Source organism: Solanum lycopersicum, chromosome 8 (assembly GCF_036512215.1).
Source record: "Solanum lycopersicum chromosome 8, SLM_r2.1".
NCBI lineage: Eukaryota > Viridiplantae > Streptophyta > Magnoliopsida > Solanales > Solanaceae > Solanum > Solanum lycopersicum.
In genome coordinates, this window is record NC_090807.1 from 63,770,134 (window position 1) to 63,790,874 (window position 20,741).

A 20,741-nucleotide genomic window follows, 5' to 3' on the forward strand; every position below is an offset into this window, starting at 1 on the left:
CCTCAAGACACCCTAGCTCCTACTAAAGGAGTAGGTAGAATTAGTGAGCAACGGAACCAAAATTCTCACCACAAAAAAAGATAAAGATAGGTTCAACATCTACTATATATACATAAAATATAATTTAACCATAATTAAATGGTTAAGCTCGGATGAACCTCCTCAAGCCTACCTAGCTCCGTTCCTAGGTGGAATAATACTTCCCACCTATCGACTTAAAGTTCTGGATATGCTGATGAAACAAAATTTATAGTCATTTGTTAATACAGCATATGTTTAGTTACTATTACTTTATACAACATAACACAGCAGAGGTGATCTTCCTTTGAGATACAAGATTAGAAACTTGGCCATTCTCTTATGGCAAAACACAGAAAACAGGAAACTATCTACACTTACTGGACAGCAACAACAGAAAGAAACGACGAACAACCTACTTACATCTGCAGTCTTTTATTTTTTTGGTTGTGGTTGCGGTCTTAGCTCCTATGTGAGGGCGCACTATATGTGCATATTAGTAAAGGCCTAATGGAAGGGACACGATAAACTTGCTCCTCAATCAGCTCGTTGCCTGTTGTGGTTCCAAGTTGGTCCCTGGTTGTCTCAGTCTCTGTATCTAAAAACAAGACCGATGAGAGAGTGTAAAACCATAGACTCAGCCAACTGAGGGGTTTACACAACTGATAACGGTGAATGGCAACTGTCTCCATTCTGATGCATCTGGTTTTGGACAGCTTTCACAGCTGCTACTCTTGCTGCAGTGGCGGACTTGTTGGCAGAAGTAACAGCTCGTTTTGCTCTTTCGTCCACGTTTGGCACATTAATAGCTTTCTCAGCAGCTTGCCTTGCTTCCTAAGAACAAGGAAGAAAATTTATGAGCACATAGAAGCTGAGGTAATTAACACTGGGTATTTATCTATAGTTTCCTTTTCTAACTGTTGAAAATGCATTGCTGAAGCTTCAAAAAGGTATTGGAAGCTTCCACCAGAAGACACTCTCCAGAAACACAGCCAAAAAAGGAAATATAAAACTGTTGAAACGAGAGAGCGTGGGAGGAGTCAAAATTTTGGAAATATATTTGCAGTCCGGTTTCATAAAAAGGGGAAAAGAAGGACCAGTTTGTAAAAACTGTCAACTACTTAAGAGAAGGTTTGTGGAAGTTCTATCAGTAGAAGTTCAAATTAAACTTCCAATTGTAACAACTAACATCGACTGAATCAGTACTTTTTCCAGCCACTTAAACATTTTCTTCAATGTCCCTCCAACATCCTACTATGATCAGGGAAACAAGATTATTACCTGGACTGCATGAAGCACTTTAGAATGGTCAATTGCAGAAGGAGATCCCGGAAGGCTGCCAAGACTACTTGAAACATTAAGAATCCCATTTTGCCAGTGACCAGACTGAGTTTCCCCATTTCTGAACGTGTAAATGCCAAACCCTTGCCTCTTCCCCTCATGCCAGGCTCCTTCATAGCGATGACCATTTCCAAAGTGGTATACTCCAAAACCATGCATCTTATCTGCAAAATACTCTCCAGCATATGTATCCCCATTTCTGCATGATCATGCAAATGAACAGACTGATGAGTAAACACACATGCACTGATATTCTCCCAAGAAAGAGAACAGAGAAAGGAAAAGAAATTGAAGAGTAAGACAGATCACAATAAAGAATGAACATGGGACAACAATTTGGCTTCCCTTCATTAACATTACTATCCATTTTTATAATTCTGAGGGCTGCCACAATGCCATCCAGTCATCTTTGTTAATACTAACATGGTTTAGCTAGTTGGCCACTTCCCTCTCCCCACCCCTAACTATTTGGCTTCGCTTCATTAACATGACTATCCATTTTTATAATTCCGAGGGCTGCCACAATGCCATTCAGTCATCTTTGTTTATGCTAACATGGTTTAGCTAGTTGGCCACTTCCCTCTCCCACCCCTAACTATCTTGAGTTATACTGAGTGCTACATAAAAAACATGAATTTAAACCTAACTAAGCAAGCAGCCATCCAATTGAGTGATAGAGTGTGTTAATTCATTTGAATAATACATGAGAAAAAAGGGCGAGAATTGACAACAGAAGAAAATATGGAATTCCAGGCTCCTCATGCGCAGTCAGCAAAAGAATCCTGAAAGTAGACTCCTTGGACTGGAGCAGACAAATAAGCTAAGCAAGAAAGATACCCTAACATAGAGGCATCAAGTATTAGTAACAGAATATCTCCAAGTTGAACTAACCTCAACATGAAGAGGCAGCTCAAACAGGAAACCTCCAAGTTGAACTAACCTCAACATGAAGAGGCAGCTGGTGATTTCACAAAAGCCAGTTAAGGGCACTGAAGTTATTGCCTGTTCTCGGTCCTCGAAGAATGTCTTTTATTGAGCATAGAAGTGTAGGTTAATAACTTCACATCTTAACTTTACACGTTGCTTATCCTCACATTTATAATAATTAAATGCATCATAATCCATAATGTATGTGGGAACTTGAACATCTATTACTTAGTGTCATCACTATATACCCTAGAGCACCGATAAGCAAGTACACTGAAGCTAAGACAAAGAAATACTTGATACAATATTATGTTTCTATTGTGCATGTCAAAAATATGGAACTACTCCAACAAAACTTGAACCAACTGAGCCTACTATGTAGCTCTTGGAATGTGCATGAATTCTAGATGCTACAAGAAAAAAAAAAGATCTCTAATCTGACATGATTGAGGACAAGGTAAATGTAGCACAAGCACATATAAACCAAACTTTGAGAAAAACAAGTGAAAATGCTAAGCCTTAGCCATTGAGAACTCAAATGAGCACAAAAGCTCTACTTGAAGAACAACAACAACAAACCCAGTGTAATGTCACAAGTGGGATCTGGGGAGGGTAGAGTGTACGCATACCGTACCCCCACCTTGTACAAAATAGAGAGGTGGTTTCGGATAGGCCCTCCACTTAAAAAAAAAAGCATTTCCAAGCAGTAAGGAAATGCAGAAATGAGAGTAGTAGCAACAATGAAATAATGTGAAATGAAGAGCAGTACACAAGATACATAGGAAAGAATAGTAATGACAATAAAATAATGCGATAATCGAAACGCGCGCACACACAAACATACTTGAAGAAAACACCAAGTTAATAACTAGAAATCCAAAAAGAAACAGTTGCAAATGCCCTCAAGTGATTACCTGAAATGATAATGACCCAATCCATGTTTGACACCCCACTTAAACTCCCCTGTATAACTGCTTCCATCTTCACAAGTATGAACCCCATATCCATGACACTGCCCGTTACACCATTCCCCTGCATATAGATCCCCAGTATAAGACCTATACATCCCAACTCCATGTCTCAATCCCTGCCTGTATTGCCCCCTATACCTGCTCCCTTTCGACCACGTTTCCACCCCATATCCATCATATTTTCCATCTATCCAGTCACCTTCATACCTCCCATTCAAACGATAGTAATAAACCCCACTTCCTGAGCATTTCCCTTTATGAAATTCACCCTCATACACATCACCATTGCTGTAAACTTGCACCCAACAACCTGAAACTGGTTTACTTTCTTGTTTAGGCTTTGAACCAATTGACCAAACAACTGAAGGTCTAGACTTTGAGGCAGTAGGTGATGAATGAAGATTGATAGACAAAGTTCTAGCAAGAAATATGCGGATAGAAGGAACACAAGGGAGAGCAACACAAAGTGAAACCACGAGAAAAGCAATTACAGCCACAATAAACAGAAAGTAAATAAAAGAACCCCAGTAATGAGTGGAAGTCAACAAGTAAAGAGAAGGCAAAGACAGCAATATAAAAAGCTTCAAATGAACTCTAATCCAAGAAGCATGACAAGAGTGATGAAGGAGCCTTAAAGTGATTCTTTTTGTAGCTAACAACACAGGGATAGAACAAGGACATAGAAAAGACTGATTTGATGAAGAGCTAGACTTCAACACAGTAGCTTTGAAATGATTGTGTTGTACTTGTTGGTTAACAGACGAAGATGGGGTTGGGGAATGATAAAGATTAGAACTTTGAGACATTATTGGCCTTTTATGAGGTGTTGACAAAAGGGTTTTTCCTGGTGATTGATTCTGGCAAATTGGTTCATCCCTAAAGTGAATCTGATTGGTTGAAGAATCTGGTGATGGGATCTTGATTTGGAGATTAATCTTGCAAAAATTCTCAGATGGGGTTGACTGATTTGGGATAAAGATTGGATTTTGATATTGTTTTTGATTGGAAGAGATGAAATTGGATGAAAGGTCACTGTGTTCTTGACCTATCTGAACTTCAATATTCTTCTGATGCATTTAACATAAGCTAAAAATGGAAACTTTTTGTTTTTTCAACTCAAAAAAGTTCAATTTTTTTTTCAATTCTTATATAGATTTGTGATCTATTTCTTCTGTGGGTATTTGTGCTTTTACAAGTTCTCTGGTTTTGATAATGGCGGTCTACGATTATTGTATTTCTTTTCTTTCTTTTTTTTTCAAGAAGACAAGACCTAAAGTGGGGTTAAAGCAGAAGCAAAAAAATTTAAAGGATGGATAATGGGATTTATTTAATTTTTTTAATTGGTTTTTATTTATATTTTATATATATATATATAAACATATACCCATAATATTGATTGCATTTACTACTTTGCCATTAGGCTTTGGTTATCACATAAACTCAAAATATTTCTACTTTGAACCAAAATGTTTGGGAAAATGTTAACATAGGTACCTAAATGATTGAAGAAATGTAAACAAGTCCCTAATGTTATACTACCTAATGTCAAGAATTTCTTAAGCTAATCGTCGATAAAGTGAATGAAAATTTTAGAGATTTAAGGTTCGAATCGCAGTACATATGGAAGAAGTTAAGTGATTTTTTCGATCTGTATAAGTTTTAGTGGATAAAGTTATTCGATATTTGTGTTGATATGAAGTGACATGAATGTAATGAAATAATTGAGGTGCGCGCAAGTTGACTCGAATATTATCGATTAAAAATGATAGTTGATGTTGGCTTACTTCCTAGTGTAATTGCTTGATTGTTATACTGTGCAAGAGTGCAACTATGTTATTATTATCTTGATTAATAATTTTGATATCTTATAAGAAAAATGTTAATAGAAAGATATTTTTAAGTGTATGCTTATTTGAAAAAATGTTAGTGATCGATTAATTGGTATTTTTGATAACAAAGTTATAATAGCTACTCTAATTTTTTCTATAGTAACTATTTCGTGATCGAAAATTCTAGTATTAGTCATTTTTCTTTTTTGTTGTTTTTATTTATTTTAAAAATTCGATTAATTTAAATTTTTACGTTAAGAATCACTCTTGTAGTAAAGTTTATTTAAGAAAGTTTTACTTTTAAAAAGGTGTGTTTCCTATCAAATTTAACTTCATTTTCAATACTCCAAACCTTTTATTGATGGGCACTTACTGGACAATATCCATGGGTAGAACAAGAATATCGTTCTTTCAGATCTCTTTTATTATAAATGATAGTAGATACTAAAGCTTTTTGATTCATACCTATATTATTATAGCGTTATATATTTAAAAAATTATAACTCGATTAATAATAGATATATCTATTTTTCGTTTATTCTTGTAGTATATAGATAGAATATGTAGCATATTCTTATAATTAATTAATTAATTAAGGAGTTTTTGTTTGAAAAGCCATAGATAATCAAGATATAGACGCATTATATTAATAATTAATAGGATATTGTAAAAGACGTATAAGAAAATGAAAACGTTAATCATTAACAGATTCTTTTTATCAATTGCACTAAGTCAACATCTATTATTTATAGTCACAAAATATTTTGGAATCCTTAATTTCTCTTAGTTGAGGCTTATACGTAAATTAATAGTTTCATTTTTAAATTATTAAACAGGTTAAAAATATTCATCTATTAACTAATCGAATATAAATACATTCTTGATTCTACAACACGGATGAAATACAATTTTAATTTTTTTTTATCAAATTTAGGGGTGCTTTCATTATTTTCTCTCGACTTTTTATTAAGAATAACATGTCATACAAGAGTTCACTACAACAAAAATAATTTTTAGCGACAATAAATATTAACATTAACAAAGAGTTCTAAAACTTTTACCGACATTAATTAAATGTCGTTAGTACCAATGTCGGTAAAGATTTTTGGGATATATACAAAGAGTGTTAATTGCAGCTAAAAAGACATATTTAACGATATTTAAGAATTAATTACCGTTAATGATCATTTTTTATTTAGTGACTTGAGACCACATGATATGTATGTGGCAGATTTAAGTTTAGTTAGTCAAGTAGAGTGGTGTTTTAAAACGGTCAATAATTCAGGGACGAAACTAATAAGTGTTTTCAACTCTTCTCTGGAAAAAATACAAGTAGCGTATTAATTCACGTGATAAAATAATCTTTTCTTGAAAGAAAAATAATAACATCATTTGGTTGACGTATTTCTTTTACCAACATGAATTATGATAGAATGGTTATAATTTCTCCTCCTTAATTAAAGGTTTTGGATGTGTTTGTGTCCCTGAGAATGAAAAAAAAAAGTGCAAACCTCAGAAATAAACCTTACAATGTGTAAATTTAAATTTTATCGAATCCTATAAAATATTTAACACCGATATATTTATAGGTTATAGTTTTTAATAGCCATCTGAGTACATCATCCACGAAGAAAGCAAAAGTATTTAATTAACGTGATATACTAAATATCACAAGATTAATTAATTCAAAAAAAAATTGCAACTGGCATCAAAATGTTTCTTTTTTCTCAACAATATTTTTCTTATAATTTGGTGAAGTTAAAATAAAATGACTTATTAATTAAAGCTATTACCATCATAACAACGAAGCAGGTCAACACATATCATACATTATAATATTTTTTTTATAAGTGTTGTTAGGTACATAATCTATTAGGATTTTGATATATATAATATTTTATAAACTCAATAATTTGGGTTTGACAAAATCCAAAATCTTAATACGTTTTATTGTGTTTGGTGAAATATATTATGTTGGACAGAATATTTCTGGAAAAAATTTCCATATATATAAAATGTAATAAAAAATCAAAGATTACTTGTCAACAAAGGAAATACCAATTCAAATAACACTACAATTAATTTCTTTCCTTTTCTTTTTCTCTAAAAACATTTAATGTAAAAATTACTTTGTCAACGATGCCAAACTAATAAAACATACTTCTTTTTCAATTTATGTTACGTGACATTATTTGGTAAGTCGTAAAGTTTTAAAAATAAAAAATAGATTTTGTTAGAAGTTATTTTTAGTTTTTTTTTTCTTTTGGAATAAAATGTTAAATGGGACGTAAAAGAATTAAAAATGAAATTGTATCATTAAATAGCTATAATATAAGGAAATATAATATTCTATTTGAAACAGACTAAAAAAAGAAATATCATATAATTTAGAATAAAAAGAGTATTTACTAATTAATATAAGATAAGATAAGAATTATAACGTGTAAAAATGCTTTTATTGTTATTTATTAACTAAAAAAACCCTAAAATATATCATATAAATTAGAATAAAAAGAGCATTTACTAATTAATATAAGAAAAGATAAGAATTATAACGTATAAAAATGCTTTTATTGTTATTTATTAATTAAAAAAATCTCAAAACTCATGCTTCGGAATAATATTGCATTTCTTTTTAAAATCAACTTTAAAAAGATAAATCGATGCTCAAAAACATCTTTATACGATTAATAAAATTTAGGGATGAATTTTACGGGTGTGAACAAGAAAATCTAATCTACTTCTTTATGACTCAAATTTATAATCTATAAATTATACAGAGATAACTTTATCGTTGCTTCTGACTTTTCTTGTCAAGAACAATTCCACAATAATAATATAATTTACTTTTAATTAATTAATTATTTTAAATAAAATAAGAAAAAATATGTTGTGGCAATTTTGAAATTGGGCACAAATATCGAGGTGAAATATTTTAGATTTATGGTCCCAAATCCCAATGCATTTGCTTAGCGTATTCTCTTCTTTGCATCTCTTGCGGGTAACGACAAGAGTAATAAGGCCCATTTAATAAGGCCCAAGCCCATATTAACGGTTATAACTGATCCAAAAAAATGTGCTGCCAAAACCAAACCCGGGCCCACTCTCCACTTTTTTCCTAATTAAAGAATTTTTACTTCTTTTTTTTCAAAAATTATTCGCGAAAATGATTTCTTATAATCACTTTTAAATTAAATAACTTTTTTTTTTTGTAAAAGGAAAAAATGTAATTAAAAATAAGTTTCCAAAGAATGGTGAAATTAAATTTCTCATATTTTCTATTGTCGTATTCTTTTTTATTTTTTATAATTATTGATGAAATATAATGTGTGGTCAAATATTTAAAAACCTTCTTATCAAGATAACAACTATTGTAATGGATCAAAAATAGATGGAAGGGAAAATGTTTACATTTGAAAAATACTTCATAAAAGATTGCTATCATTAGAATATTATTCTATTATGATAATATCATACAACTTATATATATATATAGTTTTATTTGAATTTGTTTAGAAAATATTGATCCTCGAAAATTTATTAAAAATAATTCTTTTATCTTGGCTAAAATAAAAAAAAATTCTATAAAAATATCAGGTAAGCTTGTAATTTGGCGAGAACGTACTTGTTTTTTTGGACATCATTTATGAGATCATACCAATTATATTGTTATTGATGATTTGATGTTGTCCTATGTCTAGTTTCAACAATTTATTTATTTTTAATTGTAAAATTCAATAATTTATTTATTTTTAATTGTAAAATTTTAATAGGAATGTGCTATACGAGTGGTCAATTTTCCATGAAGTAAAAACTTTCATGATAATAACTAAAGATATATACTACGATCATAAAGTGATTTGATCAAATGTACAAGCTTATATATATATATATATATATATATATATATATATATTTGTTTATTTATTTATTTATATAAAGCCAAGCCAAATAGATACCTTTGAAATTTTATTTTTATTTTTATTTTTTATTAAGTTTGTCCTTTACTAGTATTCAATTAGTGATGAGAATATTCGATTGATTTAACAAGGGACTTGTTAATGATTTAGATATTCATAACAATGAAAATATACCAAATACATGTCCAATTATAATTTATAAAGTATACTTATAATGTGTAATCTAGTTATTTTGCACATAAAAGTACAACTCTCTTGAGTTATATGGTTTTATTTTTCATAATTAGCTCAAAGTTCGACTAAAAAAGATCTTTATGTTTGAAAGATTTTACTTTCGAAGAATAAATTATTTTTTATTAAAAATAATATTATTTTCAGAATTTGAATCTGAGATCCGCTCGATTCAAGAACATATTCAATGCTTACTAATTAACTATGAACATTGATTGTCTTTTTAAAAAATTGAATCAAATTAAATCTTACTGTTGTTCACTTCGTCCCAAAATTACATTTGCTTCCGGAGAGCTCATTTAATTAATTTTTAAAGCGAAATCAAATTAAGTTTTTTTAAATATTCGAAAACGATATAAAAAAATATAGAAGACGTTATTCTTTCATACTAGTATGGTGAAAAATATATATTACGACATTAATTAAATTTTATTAAATTTAATCCTAAAGCAAACATATTTATTATATCTTAATTAACACTAATTAATATTAAAAGTTGTCACTAATATTAACAGTTCACGTGCTTCCCAATAAATTATTGTGCAAATTTCAATTTCTTAATTTGAAAAGGATAATTAGGACCACAATTCAAATATAGGATAATGCAAATTGCAATGGATAAGAGATTTTTTTTTTATACAATTTAAGATTATTTTCTTGCTTTTTAAGCATGTTTCATTCATCATTATTGTGACATGTTCATTACAATAAATATAAGACAATACTATCTCATTGTTTTTTTTCCCGATATATTGTATTTATTTTAAAATTTATATAATTTAAATTTACATAAAAAGATTTATTTTGAGAGTAATTACTCATTATCATAAACGATTTTATATTCAAAATTTAATTTAAATAATAGTAAAACCACATATAAAATAGAGAAAATTATATATAATAGCAAACTAATAATCTAAAATAAATAGAGTAGTTAGGGTTTGATTTAATTGTGCTCCATAGCAAACGTTTGCAAAAAATTGTCAGGCGCCTCTCTCCCAAATATCTCGCTCGCCACTCTCCTCCAATCTCTCGCTCGCTTCCTCACTTTTTATACAAACACAAGTGTATAAAAAATTGTTTCTAATTGTATAAAGCAGAGATTGAGAAATCTGCTCCCATGCTGCAAACAATCAAATCTGAACTGAACCCTGTATTGTATAAATACATATATTTTTGTTCCTCTTTCTCCCCTCTTCCAGATCTCGCTCGCCACGCTCCCAAATCTCGCTCGCCATCCTCGCCTTTCTCACTTATACAGACAGAAGCGAAATGTATAAATTGCGTTTTTGTTTGTTTAAAGAGTGAGAAAATTGTATATAAACATGCAAGTACATATATTTTCGTCTTATACACTTATAATTATACAATAAAAATACTCCCCTGCCCAGTTTCTTTTGTCTTTCTCTCTTTCTCGTTTTATAAAATTTTCAAATTGTATCTAATTTATCTCTCCGTTTTATACAATTTGATTCAATTGTATATTCCTTGTCAAGTCTCTTTTGTCTTTCTCTCTTTCTCATTTTATACAAATTCAAATTATACATAATCGTTCTATACACTTATAATAATACAATTCATTTTATACACTTCGTTGTTATACAGTTCTCTGCCCAAGTGTCTTTCTCTTTGTTCGTTTTATACACTTCGTTGTTATACAGTTCTCTGCCCAAGTGTCTTTCTCTTTGTTCGTTTTATACAATTTGCTTCAATTATATATGTATAGCAAATTATACAGTTTCTATGTTTGCTATGGAGCGCAATTATGCAAACTTTACTATAGCATACAAATATGAATTTTTTATTTGCTATATTTAAAAGTTATCCTATAAAATATAAGGTGATCAATGGGATAATTTTTTATTGTATAGGTAAGTCAATAAATATATATATTATAAATCTTGAATTTCTTCTATAACTCATTAATTACTTTTTCTATACGATGGGTTCAAAATTAGAAGGTTAAAAAGCTTTTGATATATTTTAGTTAAATATTACATAATTAAATATTTTTAAAATTTTGTGTTAAATTAAATATAATTAAATAAATTTAAATGGAGCACAAAAATTTCATATCCTATTATCAAAGCACATTAGATTCAGGAGATATATAAAAGAACGACTAAATTTAAAAAATAAATGATTATTTATTTAGGATAAGAAAGAAAGAGAAATATTCCATCTAGTCAGTTTTAAAAAATTATATATTTTCTACTTAGCAATAAATTAAGTATAAATATTTATTTTTATTTTAATAAAATAATTTAGAGTCAACATAATAGCTCATTTTAAATTATAAATTTTAATTTTTTCAACTAAATTTTTATATATTTAGTTAAACAGACAAACACCCTCACATATAAATTAACTATAAAACACAACTTGGGACACCTTTTTTTTTCTCTTTTTTTTTCCTATTTGATTCACCATTTTTTATATTTTGGGGCCAGTTGATTAATTATTAAATGCTGACAACTAACATGTTACAATGTATTCAATATATATTAGAAAGACATAATTGAAGGGTCACAAATTTGAAGGATCTATTTTGTTTTGAGAGATAATACAGAGTAGTCCAAAGCTTAATGGGTATAAAATATTAATGAAAATGTCAAAATGATATATAAATTTTAAATTTAATCAAAATGGTAAAATAGCTGGTAGAGCAGCAATTTTGTTCAATGAAAAAAGTAAAATCGCTGTAACACCAGCGATTTATTAAATTTGATTTTGTTAAACACTGCCCAGGTAGCGATTTGCTTTATAGTTTTTTTTAAATTTCTAATAAATATTTTTTTAAAAAAAGATTAAGATAATCGCTGCCTAGGCAGCGATTTATTAAAAAATGATTTAAAAAAAATCTTACATTGTAAATCGCTGCTATGGCAGCGATTTTATTTTAATTTTTTTTTATAAAAAAATTATTAAATTTAGCAAATCGCTGGTGTTGCAGCAATTTTGCTTTTTCCGGCGAGCAAAATCGTTGCTCCACCAGCAATTTTACCGTTTTGATTAAATTTAAAATTTATTTATCTTTTTAGAATTTTTATTAACATTTTATACACATTAAGCTCCGAACTCATATATAGAGTAGCTATGACTACTTTACTTCAATTGAAACCAACCTATAAATAGTTGTATAATTTGTCTTCAATTCAACATTATAATGTGATTTAAATTTTACATTAATGTAGCCAATCTATTGATGATACCTAGGAAGCTATAATCACTCCTACCACTAATATATATGGAATTCATTAATATACTAGTATATAATATGACATCTTCGATGTTTTAATGTTATTATAGAGATTATAAAGGGATATCGAAAAGATAAGAGTGATTGAATTTTGACTAGTTAAAAAATTGAATTAATAAATACTCGGGTCATCAATATGTTTATGTTGATTAAATTGAGTTATCTTACTTTAATCAAGTTAGCATAATATTAATAGTTATTTTAATTATTAATACTAAATATATATTTTTTATAGTTAGGGCTATACATAACATTGTCCATTTTTCAAGAAAGATTAATTAAAGAGAGGTTAATATTTAAATTACTTATAAGTGGGAAAAAAATAATATAATCTTTAAATTAGTTGTCAAAGAAAATAGGACAATTACGTCCTTATCAATGAAAGAGGGTTTAATTATAAAGGGTAGATTCATTTATTTAAAGTTTGAAAAGACATATTCCAAAGTTTATGATCCATAATTATCATAAGAATGTTAGTCGATTAGCTGCCTATATTTGACTCTAATCACACACATATATATGTATATGTCAATTATATATTGGTCCCTTGATTATTATATACATGGATGGTGGTAGTGTGTTCGTATTTTTTTAATTCGATGTTTGATATTTATTTTTTAAAATAATTCGAATTAAGATTTTTTTTTTTTTGTAGAAGTGGGCACTTCTTATGAATATCTTCTTAATTCTTAAGTTTTTTAATTTATTGAGTTTATTATGTTTGAATTAAAGTTATTGAGTTCAGATGATTTGATAAGATAGAATTTGAAAAAGATTAAAATTTTTATGTCAATGGATCGTGTTCGTACATACATACTTTTTTTTTTTTAATTCAGTGCTTGGAGTCCCGATTAAATTTGAATTGTCCACTATACGACTTATTGAGGGGCGACATTTTCAATACTTCTCAATAAGAACAAAGTAATCCTACCACTAAACTACGAACTCATATCAATATCAATAATTTAGTAGATGCATACTCATCATAATAGATGTATATAGCTTTAATTGAAACTTGAAAGGAACTATATTTATATCTTCTTTTTTATATAATTATTGTTAAAGTTATTAAGTATTGTTTATCTTTTTTAATATAATTATTGTTAAAGTTATTAAGTATTGTTTATCTTGACGCAAAGCCATTTTAAGAATAGACCAAATTGAACGTTTGCCACGTTGAAGTTGATGTTTTGGCAAACTTACTTGCCGTTCAATATCTGATATTTATATTGAGGCTCAATTAATTCATATTCATTTCACTTAAAAATACATTAAAATGAGAAGCGCTCCCTATATACTTAAGTTTTTTTAATCCAAAATCTCTTATTAAAAGTAACTGAATAATAAATTTTAGTCATCCAATTATAATCCTTACTGATAAATTAATGGTTTAATTGATTCACTAAAATAACCTAATTGACACTCCTTCCTTGTCTTAATTTATCATACTCTTTTTATTAATTAGTCAATTTCGAAAAGACATATTTTTCTATATAGTAATATTTAATTTTAAAACGTTCCATTTTACCCTAACTACATAAATATCTGACTTATTTCAAATTACAAATTTTAAAAATTTTATTTTCTCAAAAACGTCATATTAAATTAAATATCATCACATGAATTGTGAGAAACAAAATACTCTTTTATGTCCCTACATCTTTTATATCTACTTTAGTGGAGAATAAAATTTTGAACTCAAAAAATGAATAAATATAAAAATTAAAATCCTCACACACAAATGTAGAATATATAAATAACACATATAAATATCCAAAGATAAAGTTTCCACATATTGTATGATTGTGCAAATAGGATAAAATTGTTGATCATTCATCAACTCTACATTTCCTTTTCAAGATCATCTCACTTTTCCACATGGGCCATAGATACACATATTATCATTGTCCTTATCACCCCTTTCTCATTTTATTGTCTCCTAATGGCCTCTAAGGGGATATGTGTTTCATAATTCATGTTTTTATCACTTTTATATCGCAATAACAATGATATATTTAGTATAATATACAAGTTGAATCTGTGAAAAGTAGAATATGTATACGTAATAGAAATAGATAAATTGTTTTCGAATGAGCCTGACTCAAATATTTAGTTATAATGAACGAGAAAATTAAATATGACATCTAATATAAAGTCAATACAAAACATGTAGAGAAGGAATTTTGATAATAATATCATATGGTAACACACACATTTATATAAAATGATACTATGTTTTATTACTTGTATACAAGAAAAATAATACTTTTTTGGTAGACAGAGAAAACAATGGGTAGATGTATATATTTATTTCTTTTGATGTGACAATCTTTTGTCTTTATATATATAGAGAGAGAGACTGAAGATTAGATAAGAAAGATAAGAGCATGGAATTAGCTATTTTATTAGTAATAAAGTATAAATAAATAATAATTGTATACATTGTATGTTACAATGCTCTGTCTAGAAAGAAAATGACACTTTCTTTAATTTGTAGAAATAGAAATATTAATCTTTCACATTTTAATATTTGTTTAAATATTATGTCTTTAATATTTTATATTCCTAGACATGTCTGGTGAAAATTAGGATATGCTAAGATTATCTTGATATTTTTAAAACCGATTAAAAGAGAACAGAACAAACAAATAAAAAGACAGAGTGATTTATAAATTGTTTTGTTCTTTTGTTATTTAAATGGGTTTCTGGGTTGAAAATAAAGTTTTAGATTTCTTCCTTCCGTAGTTATCGAATTAATGAATTAGACAACATTTCTTTGTTCAGAATAATAAGCGGCGACTCAATTTTCACAAACTTAATTGTAAATGTAAAATACTTGTATAAATAAAAACATCAGAAAGATAAAAAAAAAAATGTACAATCGTTTATCTACTTGGCTAGCGAGTATGGATCAATTCATATATCTTTGAGCTTTGATTATCAAAGAAAAGATACTTGTAAGAGAGGAAGTGAAGAGAATTCAAATTTAATATTTTAAATGAGCAGTGAAAATTTATTCGTATTCGACATATCAGTTCAATCTTTAAATTTTTTATTACTTAATCAATTAATCTTACATTTATGAGTTCATATATATTATATAAGGAAAATTGTATATAATAGCAAACTAATAACCTAAATTAAATGGAATAGCTAGGGCTTGATTTAATTGTGCTCCATAGCAAACATTAGCTAAAATTTGCCAGCGTCTCTCTCCCAAAAATCTCGCTCGCCACTCTCCATTCTCGCTCGCCTCTCTCGCTTTATACACAGAAGTTTATAATTCTGTTTCTGTTTTGTATAAAGCGAGAGAAAATTGTATATACACATGCAAAAATGTATATCTTCGTGTTATACACTTAATTATACAATTTACAAACATTTTACTTCAAATATTGCAGAGGAAAAGGCCAACGAATTATACAATTGCGAATTACACAATTGCAGTGAAATACAATTTTCTCTAGCGTTATACGAAATGTATATATTGTGTTTCTGTTTTTGTATAAAGCGAGAAAAACATATATCTTCTTGCTATACACTTATAATTATGCAATATACATACATTTTAATTCAATTCAACTGTATGCAAAGCAAATTATACAATTGCAGCGAAATAGGCCAGCGAATTATACAATTGTATATGTATAGCGAATTATACAGTTTTATGTTTGCTATGGAGCGCAATTATGCAAACTTTGCTATAACATACAAATATGAATTTTATGTTTGCTATATGTGAAAGTTGCCCTACTATATATTAAAATTTCAAAGAACTTTTACACGTAAATTTGTGCTACATGTCGAAAATACTAAATTTAGATATCATATATAAACTTTAAAATTCATTTAATAATAAACCATGAATTTCTTGTATGTGGTGGTTGGGCTTACGAGGTTCAGATTTAATTGGGCCTGGTTTTGGGCCGTAGGGCGCTACCATCAAATGAGATTCTTACGTACGTATGTATTGATTTGATAATTTTAATTTTGAAAAATATTATATTATTATTGATTGGGTATGATTTGTATTTTAAAGTTGCATTTCGATATGGCATATTGATGATCGTAGCTTGATCGAACTCAACCTATCTATACTCATAGAATTATGACTTCTATTTTTCAAAAAAACGTCTCAATTTATTATACTAACATCTTATCCGTATAGAAAAATTAAAAAAGAAGAACAACAATTTTCTTAGTTAATTAATCAATCACCTAAAAAACACATTTCAATCACGATAGTAGAGTTAAAGTTTCAATATTACTTAATTAGAGGTAAAAAGTTTTTCTAATAGACCTTCAGTTCAAGGAAAACACAGAATTCAAAGCAGTATAGAGAAATAAATAGCAGAGACAAAAAATATATTGACAAAATACCGTTAGAAAATAACAAGTTCTTCTGTGTTATTAACCAGGTAAACTTCTACAACTACTTCAAAGTTTTGGAATTTTTTTTTTTTTTGGAATTTCAGTTTGAAATTTCTGCATTAATTGGGACTATCTTGATTACATCTTTTTTTTTTTTTTTTTTTGTAGATTTTATGTACTTAAAGATATATTCTTTAGGCTTATTTTTGCTAAAGAATCTTGGATTTTGCTTGAGTTTCCAGCTCATCGAAGGCACGACCCTTACTTTCAAGAATAAAATGGTCCTAAATAGAGCGAGATAGATATAGATAACAGAGTAAACGATACAATACAATACATTATGAGCCAGAGGGTAGAGGTTGCTATGTTTAAAGCTAATTTATTATTTGCCACAAAACTACAGAAATCAATTGTAACTTGTTATGTATTTGGGAACCATGAAGAAACAGATGCCTCCACTGAACACTAACTTGTTCAACTCTCTGCACAGACAAATTGAGTTAGGAAAAAAGATAAACAATTGAGCAATAGATACAGAAATAGTGTTGTTCCTGCTATAAAACAAAAGATTTTGATGCATACATACCTGGTTTATTTGCTAATTCATGCTTAAACCACGTTTTTGACGTCTCTTCTTTTGCCTTTTTCGCTTCTTAGCAGCAATTTGTTGAGCGATATCTTCAGCAAACTTCACATACCATTTTGGTTTTTGCAGTAGAAACATGAGGCCTCCTATCAACAATCCAAATATCATACCACAACCGTAACCTATTGCAACTGCTTCCCATGTAAACCCGCTCATAAAATATGAATCATCATCATCATCGTGTTCATTTCTGTTCCCACACTCCTTTGACAGTGGAAATCCACATAAATCAGGATTTCCACAATACGAATCATTTGGAAATGTATTGAACTGTTTCCCAATAGGAATGCGCCCAGCCAGATGATTGTAGGAAAGGTTTAAGACCTCGAGAAATGTCAAACTCGACAATTGACCTGGAATTTCTCCAATGAGTCTGTTCCATGAGAGATCTAATGCTTCGAGCTGCTGCAACTTTGTGAATTCTGCAGGAATATGTCCACGGAAGCTGTTGTGGGATAGGTTTAGTAACACAAGTGACCTCAGATTTCCAACGGAAATTGGAATATCTCCTTCAAACCTGTTGCTTGATAAATCAACACTCGTCATAATTGATGTGATTCTCATATCAAACTCATTGCCTTTTATCACTAAACTAACATGGTAAAAGTAATCTCTCCGAGTCCCATTCCAAGATCGACTAATTCCTGCTTTTCCTTCATCCACATCCATCATACCTCTAAAACTTTTGAAAAGATTAGATGATAAAGTTCCAGTGAACCCATTGAAGGAAAGGTCAAAGATTCGTAACTCAGGAAATGGAAATTCAGACTCCAAATCACCAATTGGACCGTGAAAGAGATTTGATTTCAGAATCAAAACTTGTAGGTTTGGAAGTTTCTCCAGCCATATGGGGAACGTATCATTGAACTTGTTGTTCCCCAAATCAAGAGCTACCAAGCTCGTACAGTTAACCAAGGATCGCGGGACTTGTCCCCTCAATTGATTGCCATATAAACCAAGATACTGTAACCCTGTAGATAAGAATGTTGGTATCTCTCCATGAAAATTATTCATTCGCAAGTCTAAAATAGAAATGAGCCTATTGGAGTTACCCAAACAGTCTGGAATTGAACCATTGAAATTGTTCTGAGCCAAAATGAGGAATGCAAGGTTAATCAAGTCACAAATGGATTGATGCAGAGGCCCTTGAAGAAGATTGTTCTCCAAATTAAGGTAGGACAAGTACTCTGAGTGCCATACTTGTTTTTCAAAGCCTGTGAGGAAGTTATGAGAGAGATCCAGGCTATCTATGCTCATGAATAACATCCAATAAGGTATTTCTCCATGCAGATTGTTGTACGAAATATCAATAAATGGTACCGAGGAACTCATGTTGAGCTCATTTGGCAATTCCCCAGTAAATTTATTTGCTTGAACACTTAAAGACATCAAGGATGGTAATTGGAATAACCAAGGGGGTGTTGCGCCAGTTAAATAATTGAAGGACAGATCAAGATTAAACAGGTTTTGAAATCCGCTTATATTAGAGGGAAGTGGACCAGTTAGTGAATTGTTTTGCAACTCTAAACCATCAAGGTGTGTCAAGGTTGCAATGGAATAAGGGAATGGGCCAACGAAATTGTTACTGTGAAAATCTAAACTATTCAGCTCTGAAAAGTTGGCAAAGATGTCTGGAATCGAGCCTTCAAAATTATTGGAAGAGAGAGATAAGGAGTCAAGTTTATTCAGCTTTCCGATACTTGAGGGAACATTTCCAGTGAAGCTGTTATCTGAAAGTATCAACTCTCTAATTGCAGTGAGGTTGCCAATGGATTCTGGAATGGAGCCTCGAAAATGGTTGGAAGAGAGATGTAAATTAACGAGTTTGTTTAATTTTGAGATAGTTGAGAGAATATTACCAGTGAAGTTGTTACCTGAAAGTATCAACTCTCTGATTGTAGTGAGGTTGCCAAAGGATTCTGGAATCGAGCCAGATAAATGGCAATTAAAGAGGTTCAAACGCCAAAGAGAACGGAGAATACCAATAGAATCAGGTACCTTGCCAAAAATACCGGTATAAGAGAAGTCCAACTCTAAAACACTTTTACTGAAATTCCAGTGGAAATTTGGCAAAGTGCCTGTTAACGACGGATTATCTCCCAATCCCAGCACTTGCAAGTTTGGTAGACGAAAAAGCTGAGAATCAGTTATGTTCCCAAACATGTTGGTGCCTTGAAGACTTAACTTCCTAAGGGAAGAAGGGAACTTCTTAGGTAACTCAAATGATGCATACACATCGTCAAACAACAGTACCTCTAAGTTGGTTAAGTTGTGCAGCAAACTTGTGAAGGTTGTTCGGCCAACTTGTATGTAACTTCCGGAGAGATCAAGTGAAATCAACTTAGACAGCTTGCATAACCCTGGTGGAATCATCTTCCTTTCGTTAAATATTCCAGAATCCGAAAGATTGAGATGCGTCAAGCTACTGAGTTCACTAATACTATTTCCAAGTGGGAAGTCATTGAACACATTGAGGGCAAGGTTGAGTCTTTGGAGATGACCAAGTTTTGTGAGGCTATTGTTAGCATTGATGGTTCCAATAAGAAAGCTGCAAGAAAGGTCGAGGCCTATGACATGACCCGTCAATCCATTGCAAGTAACACCACCCCATTCACAACAATCTCTTGTAGCATTCCAAGACAAAGTCTTGGCTTCGGCCTCACTGTCACAGCCATAGTAATAAGCATTTTTATCAACAGTGAGGCCTTGCTTAAGTTGAAGCAAATAAAAAGCTTCATCGCGAGTACAGAGATGTTTCCTAGCATATGTAAGCTGAGATTGATGGACAAAAAGTGAATAGAAGCAGAAAGCTATTAGCAACTGTTGGTACTCCATTGCTTATATCGATCTAACTAGCTACGAACTACTACTTATAGTAGCAGGGGTGAAACTTGTAACCCCAAAACTAGTTTTTGTACCATCACCCAAGTCAATTTCCATCTTCACCTAGTACACGCACCCAGGTCAACATGACTACACCAATAAACTTCAAATGTCATAATTAATTCACGATAAGGGATATCATTATTATTTTTCAAAGTTAATGGTTTTGGAACAATTTTCCACTTCATAAAGTCTACAATTCTATGTATCTAAAATGAAAATTGAGAAGAAGCTTCTTCCAATGAAATTGCAGGGTAGCAGCAAAGAATAGGTGAAACTAGGTTTTTATTATTTGCCTCATGCCTGCCTAAATATTTTATACTACAATAAGTAAAAAAAAAATTA

At 30.1% G+C, this 20,741-nt stretch overlaps 2 protein-coding genes across 3 annotated transcripts; both read right to left on the bottom strand.

Moving 5' to 3' along the window:
• Positions 1-230: 230 nt before the first annotated feature.
• On the bottom strand, positions 231-4,634 carry LOC101251207 (uncharacterized). Its single transcript, XM_004245787.5, has 3 exons — positions 3,201-4,634; positions 1,300-1,558; positions 231-852 (listed from the first exon to the last, which is right to left on the bottom strand). The coding sequence occupies exons 1-3, from the start codon at positions 4,331-4,333 to the stop codon at positions 673-675; spliced, it is 1,572 nt and encodes a 523-aa protein (XP_004245835.1). The 5' UTR covers positions 4,334-4,634; the 3' UTR covers positions 231-672.
• Positions 4,635-17,146: 12,512 nt separating this feature from the next.
• On the bottom strand, positions 17,147-20,732 carry LOC101256316 (leucine-rich repeat receptor-like protein). 2 transcript variants are annotated; one of them, XM_026032398.2, is made up of 3 exons: positions 18,566-20,732; positions 17,454-18,484; positions 17,147-17,349 (listed from the first exon to the last, which is right to left on the bottom strand). In XM_026032398.2, the coding sequence occupies exons 1-2, from the start codon at positions 20,346-20,348 to the stop codon at positions 17,466-17,468; spliced, it is 2,802 nt and encodes a 933-aa protein (XP_025888183.1). In that variant the 5' UTR covers positions 20,349-20,732; the 3' UTR covers positions 17,147-17,349; positions 17,454-17,465. The 2 variants fall into 2 exon arrangements, with proteins under 2 accessions (XP_025888183.1, XP_004246170.1); XM_004246122.5 differs by having other exon boundaries at positions 17,454-20,732.
• Between the last annotated feature and the right edge of the window lie 9 nt (positions 20,733-20,741).